Here is a 24682-nt window from a genome sequence, read left to right as displayed (position 1 = left end):
CAGTGTTTTATAGAAACATTAAATTTATAAGCGGGTCAACACTTTTATTTTGGTAGTAATTATTTACTGTCTATATTTTCGATTATTATTAATCATGCAATTGTTCGATTTTTCTTGCTTTTTTTACACGTAATTCAGAGTCTTAAAACAGTATTTTGAAACTAGATTTAACAGAATATCGGTCTTCGTTTCTGATTTACACGCGATTTTATTACTAGGTTGTTCAATAAGTTTTATCGAACGACAATAGTACTAGGTTGCTCAATAAGTTTTATCGAATAACAAAACTTATTGAACAACCTATTATAAAATACAGCCTGTGCCAATACTTTTGTTCGACACTGTATGTAGTAACTAATAATCTAATTCTTAAATTTCTTTAAAACTTTCCATCTTTTGAAGATGTTAACCAAGTATTTGTTATTTCATATCGATTTATGCAATTTGTTATGAATAAGTTATATTAATAGATTGTTCAATAAGTCTTTAAAATTCAATTTTTGTTTATTTTTTTCTTTTATTATTTTATTCATCTTTTTCAGACCTATATTGTTATCTTTCCCTTATAATCGTTGAGTTTATCTATTATCACTATTGAAAATGATCAAAGTATGTACATATTAATATATTTAGAAATGAAGGAAATACAATAAGATACAATGAAATTAGATTACACATTTGTTTTTGAACCCTACGTTTTTATGATAAAAAATTTATGTTACTATTGGTTATTATGAATACCTTCTATAAAGTTACTAGATTTTTATAAATAACATGATCATTACAAACTTCTATTGTGTTTTATTAGTATAGAATAATTTTATGAGAATAAGATCGACATAATATATTTTCTATTTCAAAATATTTTTTATTGAAGTTTATATATAGATCATTGTTGAAAAGACAAGACTCTGATTGGTCAATTCCTTTAGCGTTTGATGCCAATCCAATATAATATTATACCACTGCAAAGTGCACGAAGTATTCGATATAATAAGGTTACGATCATGTAGGGGAATTTATTTTAAGTGACATTAACTGAACAAAAAGATGTATATCTTCAGTATTTAAAGAGATTAATGATAAGGCATTTTTGTACTTAGTATATATAAGAAGTGTGTAGATTCTATATATGAATGTGTATAATACACACGATACTGTCGAGTTGACAGTTTAATTAATTAAATTAAATACAGACGTTAACTTTCTTCAGTGCACATGCTAGCTACCAATTATTTAACGTACGCTAATGTAATTTATTTTCTACTTAAACATACTTATCATAATGATTTGAAAAACATTCATTTAATATTGATTCAACGTGTCGTCACATCCTTATTTTAAGGTTAAAAGGTAATGTAATCATTTTTTATTATGTTATACTGAGTCATATTGTGTTTTACCTACTTCATAATCGTAAAAAGGACATTTATCGAATTGGATTTTGAAATTATATTTTATTGAAACGTGCTTCATGTATGTAGACTGTTTCAATAAATATTCGGATATTGAATAAATGTTCAACATTCTAGTATGCTGTCGTAATTTGGAATTTTACATGCAATTTGGATTTACTGATATAAAACTAATAAGTAATTAATAGTATAAATATTAAATACAAATATTGTTAATATAAAATCTAACTTTGTATTTGATTAGAATTTTTATTATGTAATGAACAATTTGCCATTTCATACAATTCTGTTAATAAAATATCAGGTCTAGGAGTAAAAATATATTAAATTGTAAGTATTGCATAGATTTTTACAAGCATTATTTTGTATGTAATGAACTTGTAAATTTGCAAAATCCTAACAAAATTATATTTTTATATCCTTTTAAATGCATTTACGTACATTAATTTTAGTAAGAGTTTCTTGATACCAAATTTACATTTGATCAAAACAAATTGTGCTATTATAATTTACATTTATAAAAGTTTCAAATCATTTTCAATATTTACAGTTGATTAATATATCATGTTACATAATATTAGATACAAAAAACTTAAAAGTCATTTATTGCAAATTCATATAAATATAATATAAAATATTTGTACTTTTTTATAGTGAAAATATGAAGATACACAGTTTGTAGGAACATTATTTAAAGGTGTATTGCTAATATTTTGTAAATATATATTATTTTTGTTTCAGATTTATATAAGTTACAATATCAATGGTATTGAATAAAATTTATAATACCTTACAATTCATATTTTTGTATTCAATTATATTACATTTAGTAATATAAATTTAAAATACAACTTATTTAAAATAATTATTGCATGTGTAACTTTAAAATCATATAGTATTTCTATTTCTATTAGTAAATAATATAGAAAGTTTTTTATTGAGTATGGAAACAAGATAAACAACGTTATTAATATATATAAAGTATAAGAATTATGTAATGTGTTTACACAGTCTTTAATGATATTGGTTGCATGTTTTAACAGCATATTCTATGGCTAAAAACAAAAAGTAAATCTTAAAGAAATATCAGTTCATAAGTGATGTATTAAAAAGTTATGACAAACATAAATGAAATAATAACTATAAATAATTAATAGAAGTTATATTTTTCATTTTCTGTGATCTCAAGTAGTAAACACAATTTGTATAAATAAATTAGATAAATATCGTTAACTTATTCTTACTTTATACCATGTTAACTTGACTAACAAGGAGACATCACAACACTAGTGTCTGTTTTCATTCTAGTTTTGTGGTGAATTTAAAGCAAAAACACATATTGAGCATTTGTTTATTACTAATGTTTGGTAAACCAAAAGAATGCCTTTATTAACTGAAGTAAAAGATGATATATTGTGTTCCAGAATGTTAAAATAAATGGTGTAGAATCTTAAAAATTGAATATTTTATTATAGTGATGAAAATGTAATCAGATGTTAATGGTGAATTAATGAGCGAGTTTGTATATCTGACATTTTCTGTATGACAGTATACAATATTATTTTTGTATTCAATAGAACATTATAATTATATTTCATAAAGTTTTTATCTGAACAAAAAAAAATGATACAAGGTTGGTAATAAGAGTACAATCAAAATAAGTAGTTTCTATAATTGTTCTTTATCAATTCAGAACATGATCTACCATTTTTATTACATTTAATGAAGATGTGTTTACAATTTACCAAAGCTTTAATATTAAACACTTTTATGAATAATATGTATTGGCATAAATGCTTACACAGGAGTCTGTGCATATTTATTCTAGATGCATCAAAAGAATTTTTGGTTGAAATTCACAGTTTTATTAGTGTGAATTTTCTTTATAAAGTACTAGATGTAGAGGAGGAATGTAGAAGACTGATTACATTTATTAAGATCTTGAAATTTTAACATGTTTTCAGTTCTATGCTCTGTATACAGGTCAAGTCCATATTCATTTTTACTGGGATGGAATTGCTGGTGGTATGTATGAGTAGAATCACAGCTGAAGATTCAGACAGAAAATATATTAATGTTAAACATCATTTTGTATGAAAGTAATTAAGTGTTAAAGGTTTATATTTAATGTATATTCATCATATTTCACATTTTTCAACTAGTCTTATTCAAAAAGTGCTTGTTCTTATCATAGGTTTTCCTTGCAAAAGCAAGTCCATGATTGATTTTTTCATATTTTTTATTTTTGTTTCAATTTTATAATGAAGCTTTTATGAGCCTATTGTTTATACAACATTTTTTTCTTATTTCTGTGCATCGAACATAAACTGTACTAGTACAATTGTATTAGTACTAGTACAACTGTACTAGTATTAGTACAACTGTACTAGTATTAGTACAATTTAGGAAAGAAATTATTAAATACCTTGTTTAGTTTCATACTATGAATTTGAAATACTCTTAACATTTTGTATTATTTTAAAAATGATACGCACAAGAATTGTATGGACTCAAAAATATGAAGGGGGATATATGATATTTATTCATTGAGAGTTTGTAACTTAGGATGGGTGTGAGTTCTACAATGTAGAGGAAACTTGTTTATCAAGCAGTCATTTCTCTTGTTGAAAGCGAGAATATGTTGGAATAAGTATCAGTCAGAGGGACTAAAAACGAGCGCTGAGAAAAGTATTAGGTATCCAAAAATTGGTGCAATACAAAGTATCAATGCTTCAACTGTCTTATTGCTCGTTTTTCGCGCCTCTAACACTTTCTTACTTTATCTTCCTGTCGCCTTTGTAAAGCAAAAGTGAATCAGAAATGATGAGAAGAGTGTCTAAATTCTCAGCATATGAGTTAAATTGAGATTTCACAATAATCATAGATTTCAAGGTCTCTTTAATTTTATTTAATGGACTTCTACATTTTTGTATTTAGATATAATAAGAGATCATTCAAGGTTATAGAATGTGATAAAGTGATGATTTTTAAGTTGTATTCTTGCATATGCAATGACAGTACAGTACACAATTGAGATTCCTTTTTTATGTATATTGATTATGTACAGCATTAAACAGCAGAATGCAACCAAAGAGTCATTACTTCATTACCTATTCTGACTTGAATGAAAATCACCTTGATACTAATTATCATGCTAACATCTACAAAATAGAATTATTGCATAATACATCTTTCATGATGCTATATAATTATTGTCCATATTTTTCAATATATTAAAAATAATGGTGATATATACTATATGTAGAATATTTCTGAAGTGTTTGATCAAACTTAACTAGCATATTCTACTAATTACATTATTGAAAAATGTCATACAAATAAATGTTTACTACTGGGTTCTTTTCAAGTAAGCTCTATAAAGTTATAAATCAGAGCACTTAGTCTTATTATTTGCACTAGGCTTCTTTATTTGACGAATATATTTAAAACTTCCTCCTGTATTCAAAATCACATAAAAGTCTACATGTAAATGTAAAAATCTTGTAAATTAGCAAATGAAGTGTAATAAACGATTTGTTTGAGATACTTATTATAAGTGAAAAAATCTAAATTAATGATGTCTAATGAATGTATAGGCCAGCCATATAAGAATTGTTTTGTTAATGGATGTTATTACTGTTATTGTTATCCATTAATTACATTATTATATTGTTGCACCTTTATTACATTATTTACACTATGCTAGCAACACAAAATGTAAGATATATTATTATTACTATTAAATATGTAACTATGATTGTTTACATTTCAGTAACAGTTTATTGTGTATATTTTTATGGCATTTCTTCATTAATACAATTATAGTTAAATCAATACCAATGTCACTAAGCAGTTATCCCTGCTGCACCATTTGTTTCATCTTTTTGCATAAATATGCAAATACACACTTCCTGCCTCTCAAACTGTGGGAGTTGTAATTGAAATTATTTTACAACCTGAGAAATAGATTTGTATGAACATTTCAGTTCATTGGATTATAGTAGACTATGGTGGAAAGTTTATCTTATCATTTTAAGAACGTTCTATTTAACTTTATATCATATATCATCTTATCTTAGGTATGTTGAAGTTCATACTCTGTGTCACAATAGAAAGAAACTATCTTAATATTAAATAAAAAAACCAACTTCGTTTTTTTATATCACTAAAAGTATTAATACGTTTAACATATCGCGAAATTTCATATCTTTCTAATGGAATAACTATTTATTTTAATATAATACCTATATGAATAACATTCAAAAGAATTAAAATAATTATTTATTCGCATGTTCCATTCTCATGGAATAGTGCGGCTTAAGCGATCGAGTAGCACAATTCAAAATATCGTATAGACGATGTCAACATCATTATAAACGATAGGCGAGTACTTGTGTAATGACTTTTGCACGCATTTTGGATTAAGGTTTGATTTTATATTGCATTTATGCTATAACATTTCTAAAAACAATTTTTTAAACAATTTGTTTTGCCAGAGATTAAAAAGGTCTACTTCTAGGGCAAAAACTTCTTCGGATAACTAAAACATAGCGGACCCGATTCCTGTCAATTATCCGAAGAATACTGAATATTAAATAACAAAACATAAGAAATTTATTAAGATTAACTAACATTGTTCATTTATTTTAATATAATACCTATATGAATAACATTCAAAAGAATTAAAATAATTATTTATTCGCATGTTTATAAATTTCTAGAACTAGCTAGTATGATGTAATACTTTTAGCGAATAATCATCTATAATTAAATCTTTTCATAAGATCAATTAATTTTATAAAAATGTTTTGTTTAAGTATGAAATTCAGTTTTAGAGAATAGTAATGGTAGTAATAATCCTTGAATATCATAGAATTAGTAGTGTTTATATTGGTTTTAATTAAAAAACAAACAGTATTTTGTATCTATTATATTGGATCATGGATTTCTGCTTCTTAAATATAATTTTAGCACTGTTATTTGTTTTAAACTAAACTGTTTTAAAAATCTGATGGAAAAATACATTGTGTGGAAAACTCTATATAAAAATTCTTTGTGGAATGCATAATTATATGATATGCATGATATAGATTTTGTCAATATGTACATTTTCTAAATTATTGATCAAATATTTGCAATCAATGTCGTACAAATTATTAGTAATTAATAACTTAAATCAAAATATTACAATACTTAGATATTATTTATAATAAAATTTGTAATTAGTTTCTGGTTCAAATTGATTAGTGCTTGTGTTGGTGAAAAAAATGTAGATCGAAAGATTAGCATTGTTTCCTGTGTGGGTATCATCAGTATTGTAAAGAATTCTGAAGACAATTTCATTCACATGGTCAGCAAAAGTTTGACAAGTATAATAACTACAGTGATACTTTTTTTGCAACTGATTTAGAAGCAACTTAAAAGTTTGTGAAAAGAAAATGATCTATCTATTGCAGAAAATACGGAAGTGATTCAAATATAAACAAGACTTTTTATAAATTTATTGCACGAAATTTTGGTATACTAACAAAGGGTTAATTTTTTATCAAGTACCCTTTTATGCACTTTTGCTAGCGATTGGCAGTTTTTTAATGCGGAAATAATATAATCTTATGGAACAGATATTAAAGGGGTATAAGCTATAATTGGATCTAGAAAATCATTTCCTTTTTTTCTTCTATTTTCCGATAGTGTGGAAATTGTAGGATTCGTAAGGTTCGTTACCGTGTAGGTAACAAAGTTTGAAGTGTAACATGCAGATAACTAAATGATCTTCTGGCCGAGTGTTGAGTGAGAGGTGTATTTTCAGTCAAGAAGAAAATAATGAAGTTCAAAATTCGTTTTTGGAGCTGGTTTTATTTCTTAATTTGGACTTGGTACTCTGATTGGTAAACATTCGAAGAAAGTTATTGATGCGGAGTAAAGTCTGGCTACTGTCAAACGTCTAATATAAGAAACAACTACAAGATAAATATGGACGGAAGAATATGTAGAACAATGCCCAACAATTAACCACGTGGGTAGTTCCGAAAGAATGGAAGTAGATTCAATAACAGATATGTTCCTACGATTTAAACAAAATCTACATTAAACACGCAGACTTGAAAACTTCTACAGCAGTTACCGATGCAAAACCGTATTAGAATGCAGTTATTATAAAAAAAAAGAGTGTAAGTTATGTCAAGTAACGAATGGGTACGTGTTTGCGAAATCTTTAAATACCTATAAGGGATCGGTGATAGAGGACCTGGAAAATTAACGGCAAAAATAATTGTTAAATTGACAACATATTACGATCCATTTATTAGGTGGAATTCAAAATCTGTGGAAGAGATAAATGTACAAGAGATAAATATATATAATACATATTTCATACACAACAGTTCGACAGATGAAAACTGATAGTATCAATTTCGCCCTCCCAATTCGATCAGTTGATGTAAATAGTGCAAGGCAAAGGTTGAAGATACACTCAATAATTTTAAGGCTGGTAAGCTACCACCGTCAGAGAGCGTTCTATCAATAATAAAGCTTGTCTACGAAGACTCCACATTTGATAGCTTATTAGAAAGAGTTTAGGAGGCAATGCTCAAAACAGTAATAATAGCCTAAGCTCAATGAATTGGAATTTTGCTCCAAAGTATTTCCATTCGAGCACAAAATTTGTGGAAATAGTTTCAAATTTCGTTATGTGTATCGATTGCCGCTTTTAAAGAAGAAGGAAGTGCCAGAAGAAGTGAACAAACATCTTTACAGGACATCTACGAAAAAGAGGGAGAATTCTAATATGACTTTGGAATAGCTGAGTAGGCTTAAGTTACAAAATTTCATTATTATTGCTATATAATAATGCTGGCTGACAATTGTCATATATGTATAGTCAGAACATAAGCAAGATCAGCGACATAAATACAAAATAAATTTATGCTGCCACATATTGATTAATGATTTGCAGAAATATTATTTGTATTTAGTATTTTTTTTTTTTACAATATATTCTTTGTTTTTGTGTTTTGACTGTATAGCATAGTCTACGCCTATGCATGTATTGTCCGTCCACGAGAAGAAGGCACATGTTTACATCCTCGCTCCGCCTTTAGTCCGTTATTGCTCGTACGATAGCGAGCAAGTATCACCATTGGCCGAAGACGGCAACGATCCCAAGTTCGAGTGAGAAAGAATTAAACAATTTTCAAAACAATAATAATTATTACGCATATTAATTGTATTTATTTTTTCATTATGAGAAACTTATCGAATCAGTAATAGTATTTAAACAGGAACGAAATTATTCTGTTTCTTGATAGCTAACATTTGATTAGAAGGCAATGACGCAGTATTCTCTCTCCCTCTCTCATTCGGTCGAAATACCGAAACTATAGCGAAATCGAGTGAGAGACCATACTGTGTCATTGTTGTAGCCTTCTAATCAAATGTTAGCTATTAAGAAACAATGATTTCGTTCCTGTTTAAATACTATTACTAATTCGATAAGTTGCTCGCAATAAAAAAATGAATACAATTTAATTTTCGCAATAATCATTAATATTTTGAATATTAATTATAGCGAAAAGAACTAATTTGTATTTATTAAAAATAATATAATTCCGCTTATACTCATTTCTATCTAGATAAATTCTATATATAATTACAATGTACACAAAAAGAATTCATACTAAAATTAAAGCAAGTATAATTTTACATTTTCTTGCATTACAAATCATAAAAGTTATACTGGTTTTAATACTAACGTGACTTGTTTTTGTGGAAATAGTAATTATATAGCTTATCTTGATAGAGCTAAGTATAAGCAGATATAAATCGTAAGTAAATTATTCTGTTTATAAATATTTGACGCTTTATTGGGAGCCTACGCCCATGCATCTTTCTACGAACACGTTTTCACTCGGATTGTCAATCTTCGTCACCGTCTTCCGCCAATGGCGATTCTTGCTTGCGATTACAAGATCGGCAACGGAGCGAGAATGTAAACAAACCGTGCTTTCTTCTCGTGGACGGATAATACAACAATTGTATTAATCATCGTGTACGTCGTTACCGCAATAAAACTATAAATTTAAAAAGAATTCTACGAGTGGGGGAGGTGGTTGATTTTAGGATTTCCCATTTATATTAGCCATACAATTATCCATTGACATCGAATCTGCTTGGATCCCACTGCTTTCAATTTGCAGCTTATATTGTAGATATGCAACTTTAATTGTTTATATCTTTAAAATTATCGCGTAACTGCATCTAATATTTTACACATATCATTAGGGATGATATGGGACCCACGGTGACGAGCGTATAAATAGGAACATTCTACCTTTATAACTCAAATGATGTATTGTTAAAAGAAAAGAAGTTTGGAGCAAACGTTTCTCCCCAACAATCGTTTGTCTGTTACTTGTGCGTTGACATTGGTAGAGTTGTGGTTGTGGTTAATATTTCTTCAAAATCTAAAATTATTAATAAGTAGCTGATTTTTGGCAAGGCGACAGAATGTTAACTTAATTTTATATTCATACTTGTAAAATATAACAATTGCACTTCTATTGTTAAGTGAATAAAAAATATATATCGGTATTAGGTTACGTTCCTATTTATTTGCTTGCGTCAAATATGTATTATTTATTTCTAAATGAATATTATTACTTTGCAAAAATATGATAGGTGTGGAAAGAATAGATATAGCGTTTGGCTATATAATGTCCAAAATCATATTCGACATTTAAAAATAAAAAAAAATTTCAGTTAAATTTTCATAAACACTTGTACCTATTTATATGCTCGCCATCATTGTACGTGTTATCATTCTGCAAAAGCACATTATAATTGAAGACAAACCACCTTAGGGTCATTTTTTTATTAGTCATAAACGTAACAAAGGCAATATCAAGTAACATCGTCCATCTACGAAAAAATAAAATTAGGAGAGATTAAAAGAACCATTTTGCTGTTTTAGCATTTGTTGAAAGAATATAGAAAGTCAAACTTTACGATTTTTTTTTATTTTCGTGAAAATTAGCTTTATCAATGAATGTTTATCTCTGAAACTATTAACCATAACGATGGAACAACATTCCGTGTAAATAAATTTTCCGTAAAATCGAAAAATTGTTTTTGCATCATAATAGTTATAAATAGATTGTTATTTTCAAAATTTCGAACTCGAGGTACACTTGTAAAAATTTGATAAAAATGTAACTGGATTCTTTGATACTTTTTCTACAAAATAATGTATTTCTAGCGACGAAATTTCAAAATTCACATCACACTGAACTGTTAAAAACCGTAGTACACCTGTTATAATGATCAGGTGCTTTGGTCTGTTCGGTTTCCAGATTTAACACCACAGCATTTCTTTTTGTGCAGAAAACTGAAGGATGAAGGTTATCGTGAAACCCCGACTACTACAGAGGACATGAAACAATGAATAGTCAGAGCTTGTGCTACGGTTACATCGAAAGTTATCAAAAGTTCAACACAGTGTATTATTATACGTCTGAGACAATGTGTCATTCATGAAAGACATCATTTTGAACATATGTTTTGGTCATAGCTGCATAGGGTAACTTAATAATCTTTAATTAGGTAATAACATGTTAATTTCCAAACTCAAGGTCATTTCAAGGACGTATTATTATACATAAGTGAATTTGTTTTAAAATCACCTTCAACATGTGAAAGTTCAAAAGGTCTTTCCGTTAAAACGACAACAATGACCAAGGAAAGTTTAAAGAAAATGACCTTGAGAAAATTCCTTGTGCACCGTATTTGCCTTTTAGAATAGTTTGTAAAGCTCGGCTCAATGATTGGGCGGCGGTTTCGTCAAAATGCGGCGGTCCCTACTGGTTTCTGTACCAAGTGTTCCAGAATCTAGTGAGCCTGAAAGCGCTAAGAGAATGTATGATGTACCCTAACGAGTATTCCGGTACCTCGTGGGCCTAGAAGCTGTGAGTTGGAAAACTTCGGTGTTTGATACTTTGGCTAGCCGAAATCAACTACTTTCTTCTTTTTCTCTTTTCTCCTGTGCGTGGGTGTGTAGTTCCTGACGGTGATAATTCCCTAACCTGCTTTTGCATTTATGTTGCTATATAATTTGTTTGCTTTGTTATTTTTTGGTTGATTTTGCGATTGTACGATACAGCACAAGACTTTCGAAATATCTGTATTGTTTTCTGAAATGTTTTTCCTTGTATTATGCTATAACACGTTTTGGGGATTTACTCTTATTTTTATCATGATTTTGTGGTTGTCGTAAATCCCAATGTTTCTGACAAGTGGTTTTGGGTGGATTTAACACTTACACTGCGCCAGAGTCAGGTCGAAAAATATCGTCCACGCAGTGCGGTTATACAACTTGACTAAGTAAGATTGTGAGGTTTATGGGTGAACGTGCCGATGGGGTCGGTGGGGACAGAAAGTTTCGCTAGATTTGACGATGAGCAATTGATGCCATCGCAAACCAGAGCGCTCATTTCAGCTCATGGGCAATCGGTTGGCTGTAGCTATGGGCCAATTGACGTAACAGTGAGAGGTGACGGATGGGGAACAACCGCAGAAGTGGTTCTAGTACCTAAGACCCACAATGAGAAGTGGATTTCCGCGTATGCATTTGGAATTTCACTCTCGCTTGGCTGAGAAATACAGTTAGCTAACAACACATATTCAAGTAATGAGATTACAACATTTCACATCACCCTATTTAATATATCTATGCAAGTGAAATTAATTTCTTGGAAAGATTTAGTTTGCAATAAGGTATTCTTTAGTCATAGCAATTTCGGTTGATAAAAATTTTACTTGATGATTATTATTACAATGCAAAGCTGAGTAAATTTTTTTGAAATGAAAATAAAATATTATTTGAACTAACGTTTCAGTATTTTAAAATATTCACTTCTTCGAGACAATAGAAATTTAAAATAAGAATATTTTATTATTTTTCATTTGAAATATTTACTGATAAATATATAATGGTTAAGGTAATTTCTCTTAATATTATTATTTTATCTCTCAAGGGTATTAACCAATTGTGTAATTTCAATAATCACGTAGTATTGTATAAAGTGATGTGTAATAGTATTTTTTTGTGTTAATTTTTTATATTATGTATATAATATGTTACATTGTATGATGTGCTGAGCATTATTATACGCCACATATATATATCAAATTGTGGCACTACACACCGCAATAAGTTATTATTGCCAATAACATACTATGTATTGAACATAGTATACTACATAGTATAACATATAGTACATATAGTATACTACATACTAATAACATGTAATATAACATACACATATAATACATATACCATATATATACCGCGCGAATACTGCATATAGAATCTGTTTCAATAACTCTGTTTCAAGGCGATATCTCCGATATTTTTAACGATACACGAAAATTCTAAAGGAATAAATTATTCGATTCGAAGAGTCTTATACTATAGCAGCAATTATTTTTTTTAACAAAAAACACATTTTTATTGTTATAACGTAATAGCTGAGGTCAAGATAAATTCAATAACCGTAATACCATGATCTCTGCGTGACTTTGAGTATTCGAAATTAAACATTTTTGAGGAATGTATGCGAATAATGAAATAACTCCAACAGAAATATTAGCGAAGGGAAATTTATTCTAATAAGTGTTCCAAATTATTTTAACGTCTAAACATTTGTTAATTCTATCATGAAATGAGAGATTTTAATAATTTTTTCTTTGATAAAACAGAATAGGATTCCAAAATAAAAAATATAGATTTATAATAAAAAAATATTGACTTTCCAAAAGTCCACTTATTAACTAGATTTACCAACCAGTCAAAATGACTGGTTTCAACTACTTTTACAAAGGAATTTACTTCAAATTCCATAGTATATTTTCAAAAGACGTTATGACATTTTCTATTCTGTAGATGTAATCAATTTCATAAGTTTCTCTTTTTCCCCAACCATTAATTATCCTGAAACACGTACGAGGAACACCTTAATATACCGGAATCTATCGGTAGTTCTAGTGTTAAAAAAGCTATTAATGCCATTTGAATTCTTTCTCAGAATCATAAAAGATACGTTTCACCTTTTTTCTCTTTTTTCTTTAAGTTATTATCTACGAGATATTTTGCTGTGTCAATAATCTATGCATATATAAGAGTGTATATGCGATGGTAATTTACCATCTACCTAGTGTCTCCTAACTACACTAGGCAGCTCAAAACTTGTCCCGACGTTTTCGGAAAATCAGTGCTGCCAGTTGGCACAGGCGTCGCATAAACTGCACTATGCAGCAGTCGATGTTGAATAATCTCCGAAATTGAAAACGCCGGGACAAGTTTTGTGCAGTCTAGTGTATACCCAAGTTCATACTGATGTTATCTTTCGATTCTCTTACATTTTGTAAGAAACCAAGATTTTATAATGTGTCGAAGGAATCAATGCCTACATATAACACTATAGTTTAGAGAAGTTACAGAAGAAAAGAAAGGTTAAAAATATATGTCACATTATAAGTACGTAAAATTATTAATTCGGTCGGTCGTACTCGACAAAAAAGAACGATAAAATGGCAAACTTCATATTATACAATAACTCCGTTATCTGTATGAAAAATGAAAAGGTGCGTTTCAGGAGATTCCAACGATCTCAAGTTGGGATTGTATTCTAATGTTTTAAGAAATACCATATATTGGAAGACTACAATTTACAGTACAAATTTAGGAAAACGAGACTACATACTTTTAACGATGCCGCATGTGTATCGATATGACTGACAGTTACTAATGCAAACTAAAAGCTTTTATATTTCTCATTGTATCTTTGTAAGAATACTGCATGTATTATTAATCAATCAGCGTAATTCTTCCAATGAGAATGAAACCAAATACGATATTTAGACTATTTTTACTTCTACGTTATACGAATAATTTCTGAGAAATTAAAAATTAAAAATAATCCGACTAAAGTCGCATTTAAATTTATTTGCAACAGAAAGAGCTAAACGATCTATTGATAATATTTTCACGAAGATACAATGTCAAATAGAAAGATTTTAATTTTCATTAATGAATGAAATTTAATTCTGCTTATAATTTATTGCTATTCTATGACCCATCTGCCGCTCGAGTTGGAGGGTGGTTTGTGTTGAAAAAGCATAGTGGTGGTGTCGCTTATATTCCTTTCGCTATACACCATTTATACAGAAAATAAAATTTCGTGTAAATCTCAGCATGTGTACTACCGTCCATAAGTCACATATAAACGAACTGAATACGAGCAACTTTATATTATAAAATAGCCTATATTATAAAATCAAATTTATATATAAAAATTGTGTAATATCGTATATAATGTCAAAAATATGTCATACAAATTACATGTAAAAAATCTTACAAAAAGTATATAATTGTTCTCGTATTTTCTTTTCGTCGATATACATATGTGTCTCGTGCGAATATGACTGCTTCAACTAATAGCGGCATTCTTTCTACTAATTTTGTTAATATTTCAGGAGTAATTTCTTTCCCAGCTTCTTCTAACTTCTCCCATAAGTTTGTCTATGATTTTGGGTACTTTTTCCTAACTCTATGATCCAGTTCATCCTATAATTTCTCAATTGAGTTGAGAGTGGGTGATTATGGGGTCCATACTGCAAGCTGTTCTTCTTTATTGTCTTCTAATTCCTTTAAATAGTTTTTGAAAATGTTCAAAGTTTGTTTAGGATATCGATCTTCTTCCAGATGGCACTACATGATCGCGAAAAATGTTCAAATTTTGTTCCTTTTTCAGTATTTCTTAAATTTTTACCAAATCACTGGGTAGATTTGCATTGAAATATCATTAAAATGTCATAATTACAGCCTGACTTCCATATTTTACAGTTGGAACAATACGAACGAGAATTAATTTTCATTTTTCCTTCTTCGCACAAGAATTTGTTGTTTTGTATAAAAAATTTCAAATTTCGACTCGAAATTATCCTATAATTTAGTCTCCTATTGCGTTTACTTAATATCTGCATGTATCAACCTACATTTTCTGTTATTTTTTTCAAGTATCCAGTTCTTTTTTTTCTATATAAAATTACTAGAATTACTTAATTTCTTCATTGTATCATACACTTGATTTTGAAATATCACTTTTTTAATGCAATTTATCGGACAGACTACTCTTCTTTTGCAAAAATAACAATAATCGAACATTTTTCCATAGATAACTCTTTTACAGAACTATTCATTGTGATCACATGCGCTGTTTAACTAAAAATGATCATAAAGAATCGACTGCTTCTTTGGAGCTCCTTGCCTACTCCTGTTCGGTCAGAAACCTTTCATGTGGTGTTTATAAATTACTGATGACTGTACTGACTATTGCTACAGAAAGATTCTTCAGACAATTTCAAATTTCCAAAGTAAAAAAGGAAGCTGTATAGAATTTTTATCTAACGTGTTGGACATAACATCAAATGCACCAAAAGTTTTTTTAAACACTTACTCAGACTATGCATGTAAAATAATAATTTTGCATTAAGTTATTACCGTAAAATAAGAGTGTATAACACTGAAATCATCTGGTGAAAGATTCAGTGTGAGATGTAGTCACGTGCGCTTAGATTTTCTGTGAATATTTAGATTTTGGAATCAAGAACTTTAAAATATCTTGTGTTTTAGATTCTGATAAATATTGATTTGGAAGTTTTTGATCAAAAACAATGGCGATGCCTAAACTTATGTAAGTCTTGCTTTTAATTCACAGACGTTATAAATACAGCATTTTCTGCTGTAGTAGTAGAGAATATTGGTCGCTTCATAAATTATATACAAACATGGAATTTTCGCTGAGGTGTTTAGGTGGCAGCGTTACCTTTGAGCCCACTGGCGAGAGCATCATTCTGTATAACTGACCAAAGACAAGAAAGTCAGTTAACGATTAAATGTAACTGTGGCTTACTCATTTGCTATTCGCTCTGACAATTGAGAAACTGGGGCAGGTGCTTTTACAGTTTCCCACTCTTCTTTTCCGATACTATCATACTTCGAGGGGAGATAAGAGCGATCAAATTTTGTATGGTTCTCTTTCATTATGTCATGGTCCGGCACGTTATCGTGACACGTTGAAAACACTGTGCTAGCAATCGCTAGCACTTGTCACACCGGTTGAACCATCATCCTCTATATTTGAGACAGAGATTGTATACTTGCTAATTTGTATTCTCTGCCTTTAAGCAATCAAACGAGTTAGAGGTACGGTGGATTTCTTTAATTACTCTATTTATAACATAGGATTCCGTACGTTTTGAACATACAGGGTATAAAAAAATAAAAAACCTCTTGGGTGATCCATCTGTGACACGATTGAGAGAGACACTGGAAATGCCAGCATGACGCAACATTTACTACCCTTTTTTCCCTTCTTTTTTACGCATCTACGCAGAAATGCTTATCCAGGTGGAAAGTAAAGTCATATCACCCTTCTCCCTCATTCCATCCATCTCACTCAATGATGGAGCAGGACCACATTATTTTGCCACTACCTCACTTAGGGTTGCGTGTAATAGTGGCTATGATTCTCAACTTGCGACTTGTCATCACGTATTTTAGGGTCGTCAAACTTGTACTGCAACATACAAAGTAAGCTGAAGAAGTCTTTCAATAACCTGGGCTGGGTTATAAATTTTAATGGGGAAGAGTAATGTAGATAATGTATGTCGAACCATAGGGCTTTCACTTGTTCACTTTGGAGCAAGGTATTCCGAATTCTAACATCAGTCACTCGTTTCTGTGCTAAAAATACTCACCTCTAGATACTTTATAAATTTATATAGTACGCTACAAGTTCAAACTATATCTAGCATATTTTTTCATATCTTGAAAATTAGGAAAGTGATTTATGTGTTAAATTTTTGTGTTAATTACTATACATAATTATATATTATGCATTTGTATTTTATAACCTATAAGAAAGAAAAATTATTATAGTCAAAGAAAAGTTACAAAGAAACTTTTTTACAACTACAAACTACAATTTACAACAATCTACAACTTTTAGCATATCAAGCATGCATGTTAAACTAAAGTGTTTAAAACAATACGGTATTTATAATAAGGGGAAGGTCTCAGAATTGTGTTAGCAAAATTGGAAAATAATTCAACAATGCGTACGATATTTACAATATATTTATTAGAAACACACATTATCAATGGGTAACAAAAGTATTCGAACCCTGCATGTATTGTTACATTAAGTGTACATTGGTATTTTGTTACACAATCTGTCTTTCATTAGGTATCAAGTTTCGGATTTATTCCGTCCACGTTTTTAATTAAATTTGGTGCCATTGTTTACATTCATAGTTCAGACGTATGACGAAACATTAGTAACTTTGGAGCGTTCAAATACTTTTGTTACCCATTGATAAATATTATATGCATCGTTGATAGGTTTTCTAATTTTGCTAACACAATTCTGAGACCTTCCTCTTGCTCTATAGCAAACCATATTGTTTTAAACACTTTATTTTAACATACATGTTTAATGTGCTAAAGGTTGTAGGTCTAAGCGTTCGAATACTTTCGTTAGCCACAGTATATATGTACTCGTAGACATGGTACAAACATAGTAATTTTATGAAGTCAGTTTCTAGAGGGCTGTAAAGCAATATCCTCTGTTGGGTACTAATCACTAAATGGATTTTTCTCAGCGAGGTAGCAATCTGTTGACTTACAGGAGCGTACTCATTGAATCTGGATTAGATTTATTCTTATTTTTTTTAATAAAATTTGATAAACTTTTTTTTATCAATCTTATAAAAAATTTAATGACTTCTTATTCTGCACACACCCAACAACCATTTTTTGGTCGAGAAGTATTGCGACATTTTGATATTTATTGATTAATTTACAAATTCATTAATTATATATACATTTTGTTCCATTCACTAATTACATGTAAATATGTAATATATGATGTTTAATTATCTTATTATTGCGTTCTTTATATAAAAACTTGATTGGACATAAGTACACATTATATGAACCTTTTTGATATTATATTATATGCCTTATAATAAATTAAAAGGACTTATAATATAATTTTAGTATAAAGCTTAAACAAATGTATAAAATTTGTTGATGATATCATAGCTTACATCGTTTACGATATAACCGCAATAGTCTCCATATTTTATCATTAATATTTGTATGTCAATATTGGTATACTCTTATATTTATGTTTAAAGAGTCTTATACAAATCTACTTTTTACATTGCACGATAATGTATAAACATTAAATATTGATATCTACAGATTATATAGTGCTTAATATTTATTATGAAATATTGAATATTCTGTCTTACAATACAGTGCAATTTTTTATAATCTAACTTTATTAATTATGTTTTATTTTATTTTTGTTATGCAATTAATGTTTGCACCTTTTATTGTTTGTTATGTTTTCATTTATGTTTTTAATTGTACAATAATATAATAACTGAATAGTTTATGAATAACATTATATTTAATATTGCAATGATTAAAATTGACTAAACTTTAATAAATTGTGTGTATCGTAACAAACAACATACTTGTTAATATTACGAATATTTATTTTACATTTATTAGAGAAAAAATATAGTCATGAAATAATTTCCTTAGATTTATATTTTTGTTAATAAAATTGAAACAATTCTAAATATAATATATGTAATAAGGTGTAATTTATTATAAATAACACGTTTAATGCTAAGTGCAAATAGTGAACATAAGAGTACCGAATAAAAATTATTTTAATTTAAATGAAATTTGATTATTCATACTCTTTCGCAATTATTTTATGCAAAGTCGATTTCTTAGCATAAAATGGCACTTGAAAAATTCGAAAAAATAAGAATATAGTCTTATTTATTCTTTTTATGGAGAGATTTTTAAAAATACAAAAACTTATTAAAATGATATAAAGTGTAATGCAGTTAATAGGTATTAAAAATTCACGCTTTGTCAATAGCACTTATTGTTGAAAATATTCGAATTATTTCTGTTTAATAAACATCACGAGAAAGTGGCAAGTATTCTTTCATCTTGATAAGATGGGATGTATCGAGATTGTTGGGTTAATGGATAAATATTCTACTATATGAATAACTTTGTAATTAAATAAATAATTAGATATGCAATTATTTAATTTATAGTTTTTTCAATTTTTTATATCTGACTGTAAGAAAATTTAGTCAATAAATTAGACATGTTTTGTTAAAAGTAGGGAATTAGACATATGTATGTTGATATAAATGAATAAAAATGTCACGTTCCACGAATTGTTATAGCAAATTTAATAATAGTTCGTTATATTTCTGTATTGAGCTGTATTTAGAATTATTTTTTTTAATATTAATATCCATCCAATCGAATAATTAACTAGGCCTGCCACGCCAGTACACTTCAATGCAGTACTCAATTTAAATCAATTTTTAGATGCTCAATTTTCATTCTCTGTATTTTTTTGAGAATCACTCCATAAAGAGGACAATAAGTTTATATTCTTATTTTATCGATTTTTTCAATTCCTGCTTTTCATTAAAAATCATGTTTGTTTAAAACAATCGCAAAAAAAAAATGGTTTAAAAAATGTTTAAACGAGTGTTTAATCATACGCTTTTTTGTATTACGTTATATTCTATTTTTAATTCAGAATTTTCATATCTTAAATCCTTAACTTGGGATTACCCTACATCATCATAATTATAGTGATTGTAATACTTTTTCTCAAATCTCAAAACTATTGATTGTAAAATATGTACACATATGTTTTTTATATTTAAAAACGAACCAATTCAATCTGATAATATAGATACTTTAATGTTTAAAACTGGTTTTACAAAAATGGTTGATTAGATAGACCTACTAACTTATAGTATTATATTATCCGTCTACGAGAAGAAGACATAACGTGTTTACATCCTTGCTTCGCCCACAGTCTTTCTATTTGGATAAATTCTCTATAATTACAATTTATACAAAAACAATTCATAGGAAAATTAAAGCAAGCATAATTTTACATTTTCTTAGATTACAAATCATAAAAGTTATACTGGTTTTAATACTATCATGACTTGTTTTTGTGTAAATTTTAATTATATAGCTTATCTTGATAGAGCTAAGTATAAGCAGATTTATATTATTTTTAATAAATGTAAATTAGTTTTTTTCGTTATAAATAATTTTCAAAATATTAATGATTATTATGCATATTAAATTGTATCCATTTTTTCATTATGCTTATTCAATCAACGGTTGTATCTAAACCGTAAGTAAATTATTCTGTTTATAAATACTTGACGCTTTATTGAGAGCTTACGTCCATGCATCTTTCTACGAATACGTTCTCACTCGGACTTGGGATCACTGTCACCTGTCGCTGCAGGAGCAGCAACGGACTAAGAGCGAAGATGTAAACAAGTGATGCCTTCTTTTCATGAACGGATAATACATATGTTACGACTTCCTTTTATTAGTAATACGGACATAATAATAAACTATAAACCAAATAAAAATTGTGATTTATTAGAGTGTATGTTTTTTTACTATTTACTTACAGAGTAATCAACTAAAAAGTAACATGTTGGAAAATACCACTGCCATTCAACGTGTGAAGGATTCAACTCCTATTAATGGTGCTCAACGAAATATAGGAAAAAAGAAATCACTTACACCATTTTCCGAAGATCAATATGTTTCAAATAATGAATTTTATATAGACCCTGAACATTTAACACTATGGCAGCATCCATTTACTACATTGAATTACTTTTTCCGAGAACTGTTCGTTAATATACTCAGCCTAGGAAAAAAAACATTGCATTACAGGAGAACAGTGTTGAGTATAGTGTTAATAATTATATTATATGTTATATTGAGCAAGACTGTTGGTCCACACCAAGAGGTGAATTCTTATTATATGTAGTGTTAATAATAGTTATTTTTTAAATATTTTGTATGTAAAAGGGCTCCACATAAAGTTTTATAGTTATTTTAATAAAACTTCGTGGGTAGATAAAGAATCTAAAAATATTTGATCTATGTTTGCGTAGACGACCAATAATTTACAAAATACTTAATAATAAAAGATCGTGTTTCGCCTGTTGGTATGTTAAGTATCTTAAATTTTAACATTGTTTTAAACAAGACTCCAACCCAGTGCACCGGTAAAAATTTTCTAGGTCACTTTTTGTTGTACTCTATTTGGATATATATCGAATATAATATTTCATAATTATTTTTTTCACACTATATTTAAAAGTAAAAAGGCAAAAATATTCATGTACTTTTTCTACGATCCTTTTGTAGAAACATGTAATACAGTCTACGTTCTCGAAAATAAGAAGCGATAGACTAAATCAGTACTCACAAGATTAATTTCTTTTACTCAAGCTCTATGCGGAAACGATTATTTGATTTTTCATCATGTTTTTTTTTTTTTTTAAGTGAAACCTGCTGTTTTTTTAATGTATCATGAATTTACTCATATTGCCTTGTTTGTTTTAACTCAAAACATTTGAAAGCTTTTATAAATATTTTTAAAACTATTTTTATAATTTTGTCTCTTTTTAATTTCAGTAATTTGAATAAAGAGTATTATCTTTCACAATGTATGTTATAGTACAAAGAACAAAATAAAAATTGGGTTTCATTAATTACACATATATAATAAGAATAGTTTGAACGAGGTCGGTTTGGATTCATTTTTACCGGAAAATCGCTGCGATCAGTTGATAATACTCTCAAGAAGATATAATGGAAAACATTAAAAATTTTAATCTTCACTAGTGAAAGAAATTTGATATTGCTTGCATATGTAACTTGTTACTTTTGCTTGCAGCCCCGGACGTGAATAAAAAGAACAGTTGTGGGAATCACTCCGATTCAATTATTCAGAGTAACATTCGTACACTTGTCCGGAGTATACTATATCTCCTAAAGCCATTAACTACCTACGCAAACGACAACACACGTGTCATTTATTTTTCGGTTCCCTATTTCCTACGAAGTTTCATTGCAATCGGTGCGTAGATTAATAATATTCCCTAATAAGAGAATGAAATTAGTATTTGTTGTAATGTTTTTATGTCTTAATAATTTTTTGGCTCTTTCAGCTTATGTTTTATGGTAAAAGTACATAAAAATATATACAACTAATATTAAATTCAATAAAATTTTTGAAAAAATGTAACCCGAATTTAAGATTTAACGATATATTACATAAACAAATTAACGAATTTAAATAATTTTGATTATGATTATTTATTTTCTATATTTTCATTCTTTTTCCGTGAAAAATGTAAAATGTGGAATAATACCGATCTTATATAACTTATAGATAGTTTTTTTTATTAATTTTAGATAGAAACTAAAATTATGAAATATTTTCATATTTTCAGATTTTAAAAGCATGGGAAACAAAACTGATTTGGTGGTTCTATTGGATAGGTTTAGGTGTACTTTCCAGTGTAGGTCTTGGCACAGGCTTACATACTTTTGTACTTTATTTAGGGCCACATATAGCAGCTGTTACTATGGCTGCATATGAATGTGGTGCTTTGAACTTTCCTGAACCACCATATCCTGATCAAATAATATGTCCAACGACAATTGATCCAATGTGGACAGCAGGGATATTAAATATTATGAAAAAAGTACGTATAGAAGCTATGCTTTGGGGTGCTGGTACTGCTGTTGGTGAACTACCACCATATTTTATGGCCAGAGCTGCTCGGACTAGCCGACAGAATAATAGGAATGAAAAATTTGATCAAGAAGACTTGAAAGAATTAGAAACTTTAGAAGCTTTAGAAAATGGTGAAAATGTATCATTTCTGATACGTATAAAAATAACTATGAAACATTTTGTACAAAAAGCAGGTTTCTGGGGAATCCTTGCTTGTGCTTCAGTAAGTAAATTACTTTTTATAACATTATATTTTACATTGTTTTCTTGCAATCCAACATATTTTTATAGGATAATATATTTTTATAGTTTTTATGCATTCATAAATTTCTCCTGATACATTTTACATTAATTACATGTTCGTATTCTATGAAAAATTAGTGATCTGTTTTTAGCAAAAGAAATCATTTGTAGATTCCCAATCCATTATTCGATCTCGCCGGCTTGACATGTGGTCATTACCTAATTCCCTTCTGGACATTCTTTGGTGCAACACTTATAGGAAAAGCTGTTATAAAAATGCACATTCAACAGTTAGCAGTAATTATAGCTTTTAATGAGGAACTTCTAGATAAATTTATTAAATTATTGGCAATTGTTCCATATATTGGTTCAAAGTTCCAAGAGCCATTGAAAAAATATCTTATTGAACAAAAACAAAAATTACATGATAAGACATCCACGGTATGCTTTTTTAACTTAAATTAATCATATTTTGTCTCACGTATTTGAAAATAAGTTTATTTTCTGTTTATTATATTTATTCTATTTTCAGGATGGAGCAACAACAATTTCATGGTTGTTTGATAAATTTGTAATGTTGATGGTGGGTTACTTTTTAGTGACAATTATTCATTCATTGGCAAGAAACTATCATCGTAAGCGCACTAAAATATCTACTGATTAAAATTGAATGAATGTAGGATATATAATGTAAACGTAAATTAATTATTAAATAAAGTATGGATGAAATTGCTGTTCTAGCACGATATAATTAAGGTATTACAAATAATAAGAATTTGGTTGAATTTTTGAGTGCACAATACAGTTTCTGCAATATAAATAAATTCTAAATAATAAAATACGAAAAATTTAATGTTTTTTTTTAAGTTATAATTTTCTAAAATGCTTTATAAATGTTGGAAATACTTTCGGAATAACGTGTATGTATGTATATGAAAATGTACATGCATATGTTAAAGAAGATTTTTAAGCATTATGTAATATAGTATATGCGTTTTATTTTGGCATAACTTTTTTAAAGATATCGCCATTTACAATTTCAGATTTATTTGTAGGATTTATAATATCCATAATTTTGTGTGTAATGTGTTTATGTGTGACGTAAGTCCAGTTAAGGTACATACACTTTTTATAAGAATAATATAAATAATTATTTTAAGGATTCATAATGGATATTGAATATATTTGTCACTATTCCATATGAATAAAGTGGAAAAATATTTCTGTGGCTTAGTATGTAAGGAGTTGAAAAGTCATGTTTTAAGTGTTGATTAAAATTCTTTGCTAGTT

The 24682-nt window shown here is 28.5% G+C and overlaps 1 protein-coding gene across 10 annotated transcripts; it reads left to right on the top strand.

Moving 5' to 3' along the window:
* Window positions 1-1060: 1060 nt before the first annotated feature.
* Window positions 1061-24682, top strand: LOC143143154 (vacuole membrane protein 1). 10 transcript variants are annotated; one of them, XM_076304120.1, is made up of 6 exons: window positions 1061-1353; window positions 10794-10989; window positions 21023-21367; window positions 22863-23372; window positions 23564-23833; window positions 23925-24682. In XM_076304120.1, the coding sequence occupies exons 3-6, from the start codon at window positions 21044-21046 to the stop codon at window positions 24054-24056; spliced, it is 1236 nt and encodes a 411-aa protein (XP_076160235.1). In that variant the 5' UTR covers window positions 1061-1353; window positions 10794-10989; window positions 21023-21043; the 3' UTR covers window positions 24057-24682. The 10 variants fall into 10 exon arrangements, 9 of the variants coding, with proteins under 9 accessions (XP_076160235.1, XP_076160236.1, XP_076160234.1 ...); XM_076304121.1 differs by having other exon boundaries at window positions 10794-11012; XM_076304119.1 differs by lacking the exon at window positions 10794-10989 and having other exon boundaries at window positions 1062-1353.

This window comes from Ptiloglossa arizonensis, chromosome 2 (genome assembly GCF_051014685.1).
Source record: "Ptiloglossa arizonensis isolate GNS036 chromosome 2, iyPtiAriz1_principal, whole genome shotgun sequence".
NCBI classification, from domain to species: Eukaryota; Metazoa; Arthropoda; class Insecta; order Hymenoptera; family Colletidae; genus Ptiloglossa; species Ptiloglossa arizonensis.
The sequence above is the reverse complement of the archived record's forward strand: the minus strand, read 5'-3'. Positions and strand labels throughout refer to the sequence as shown.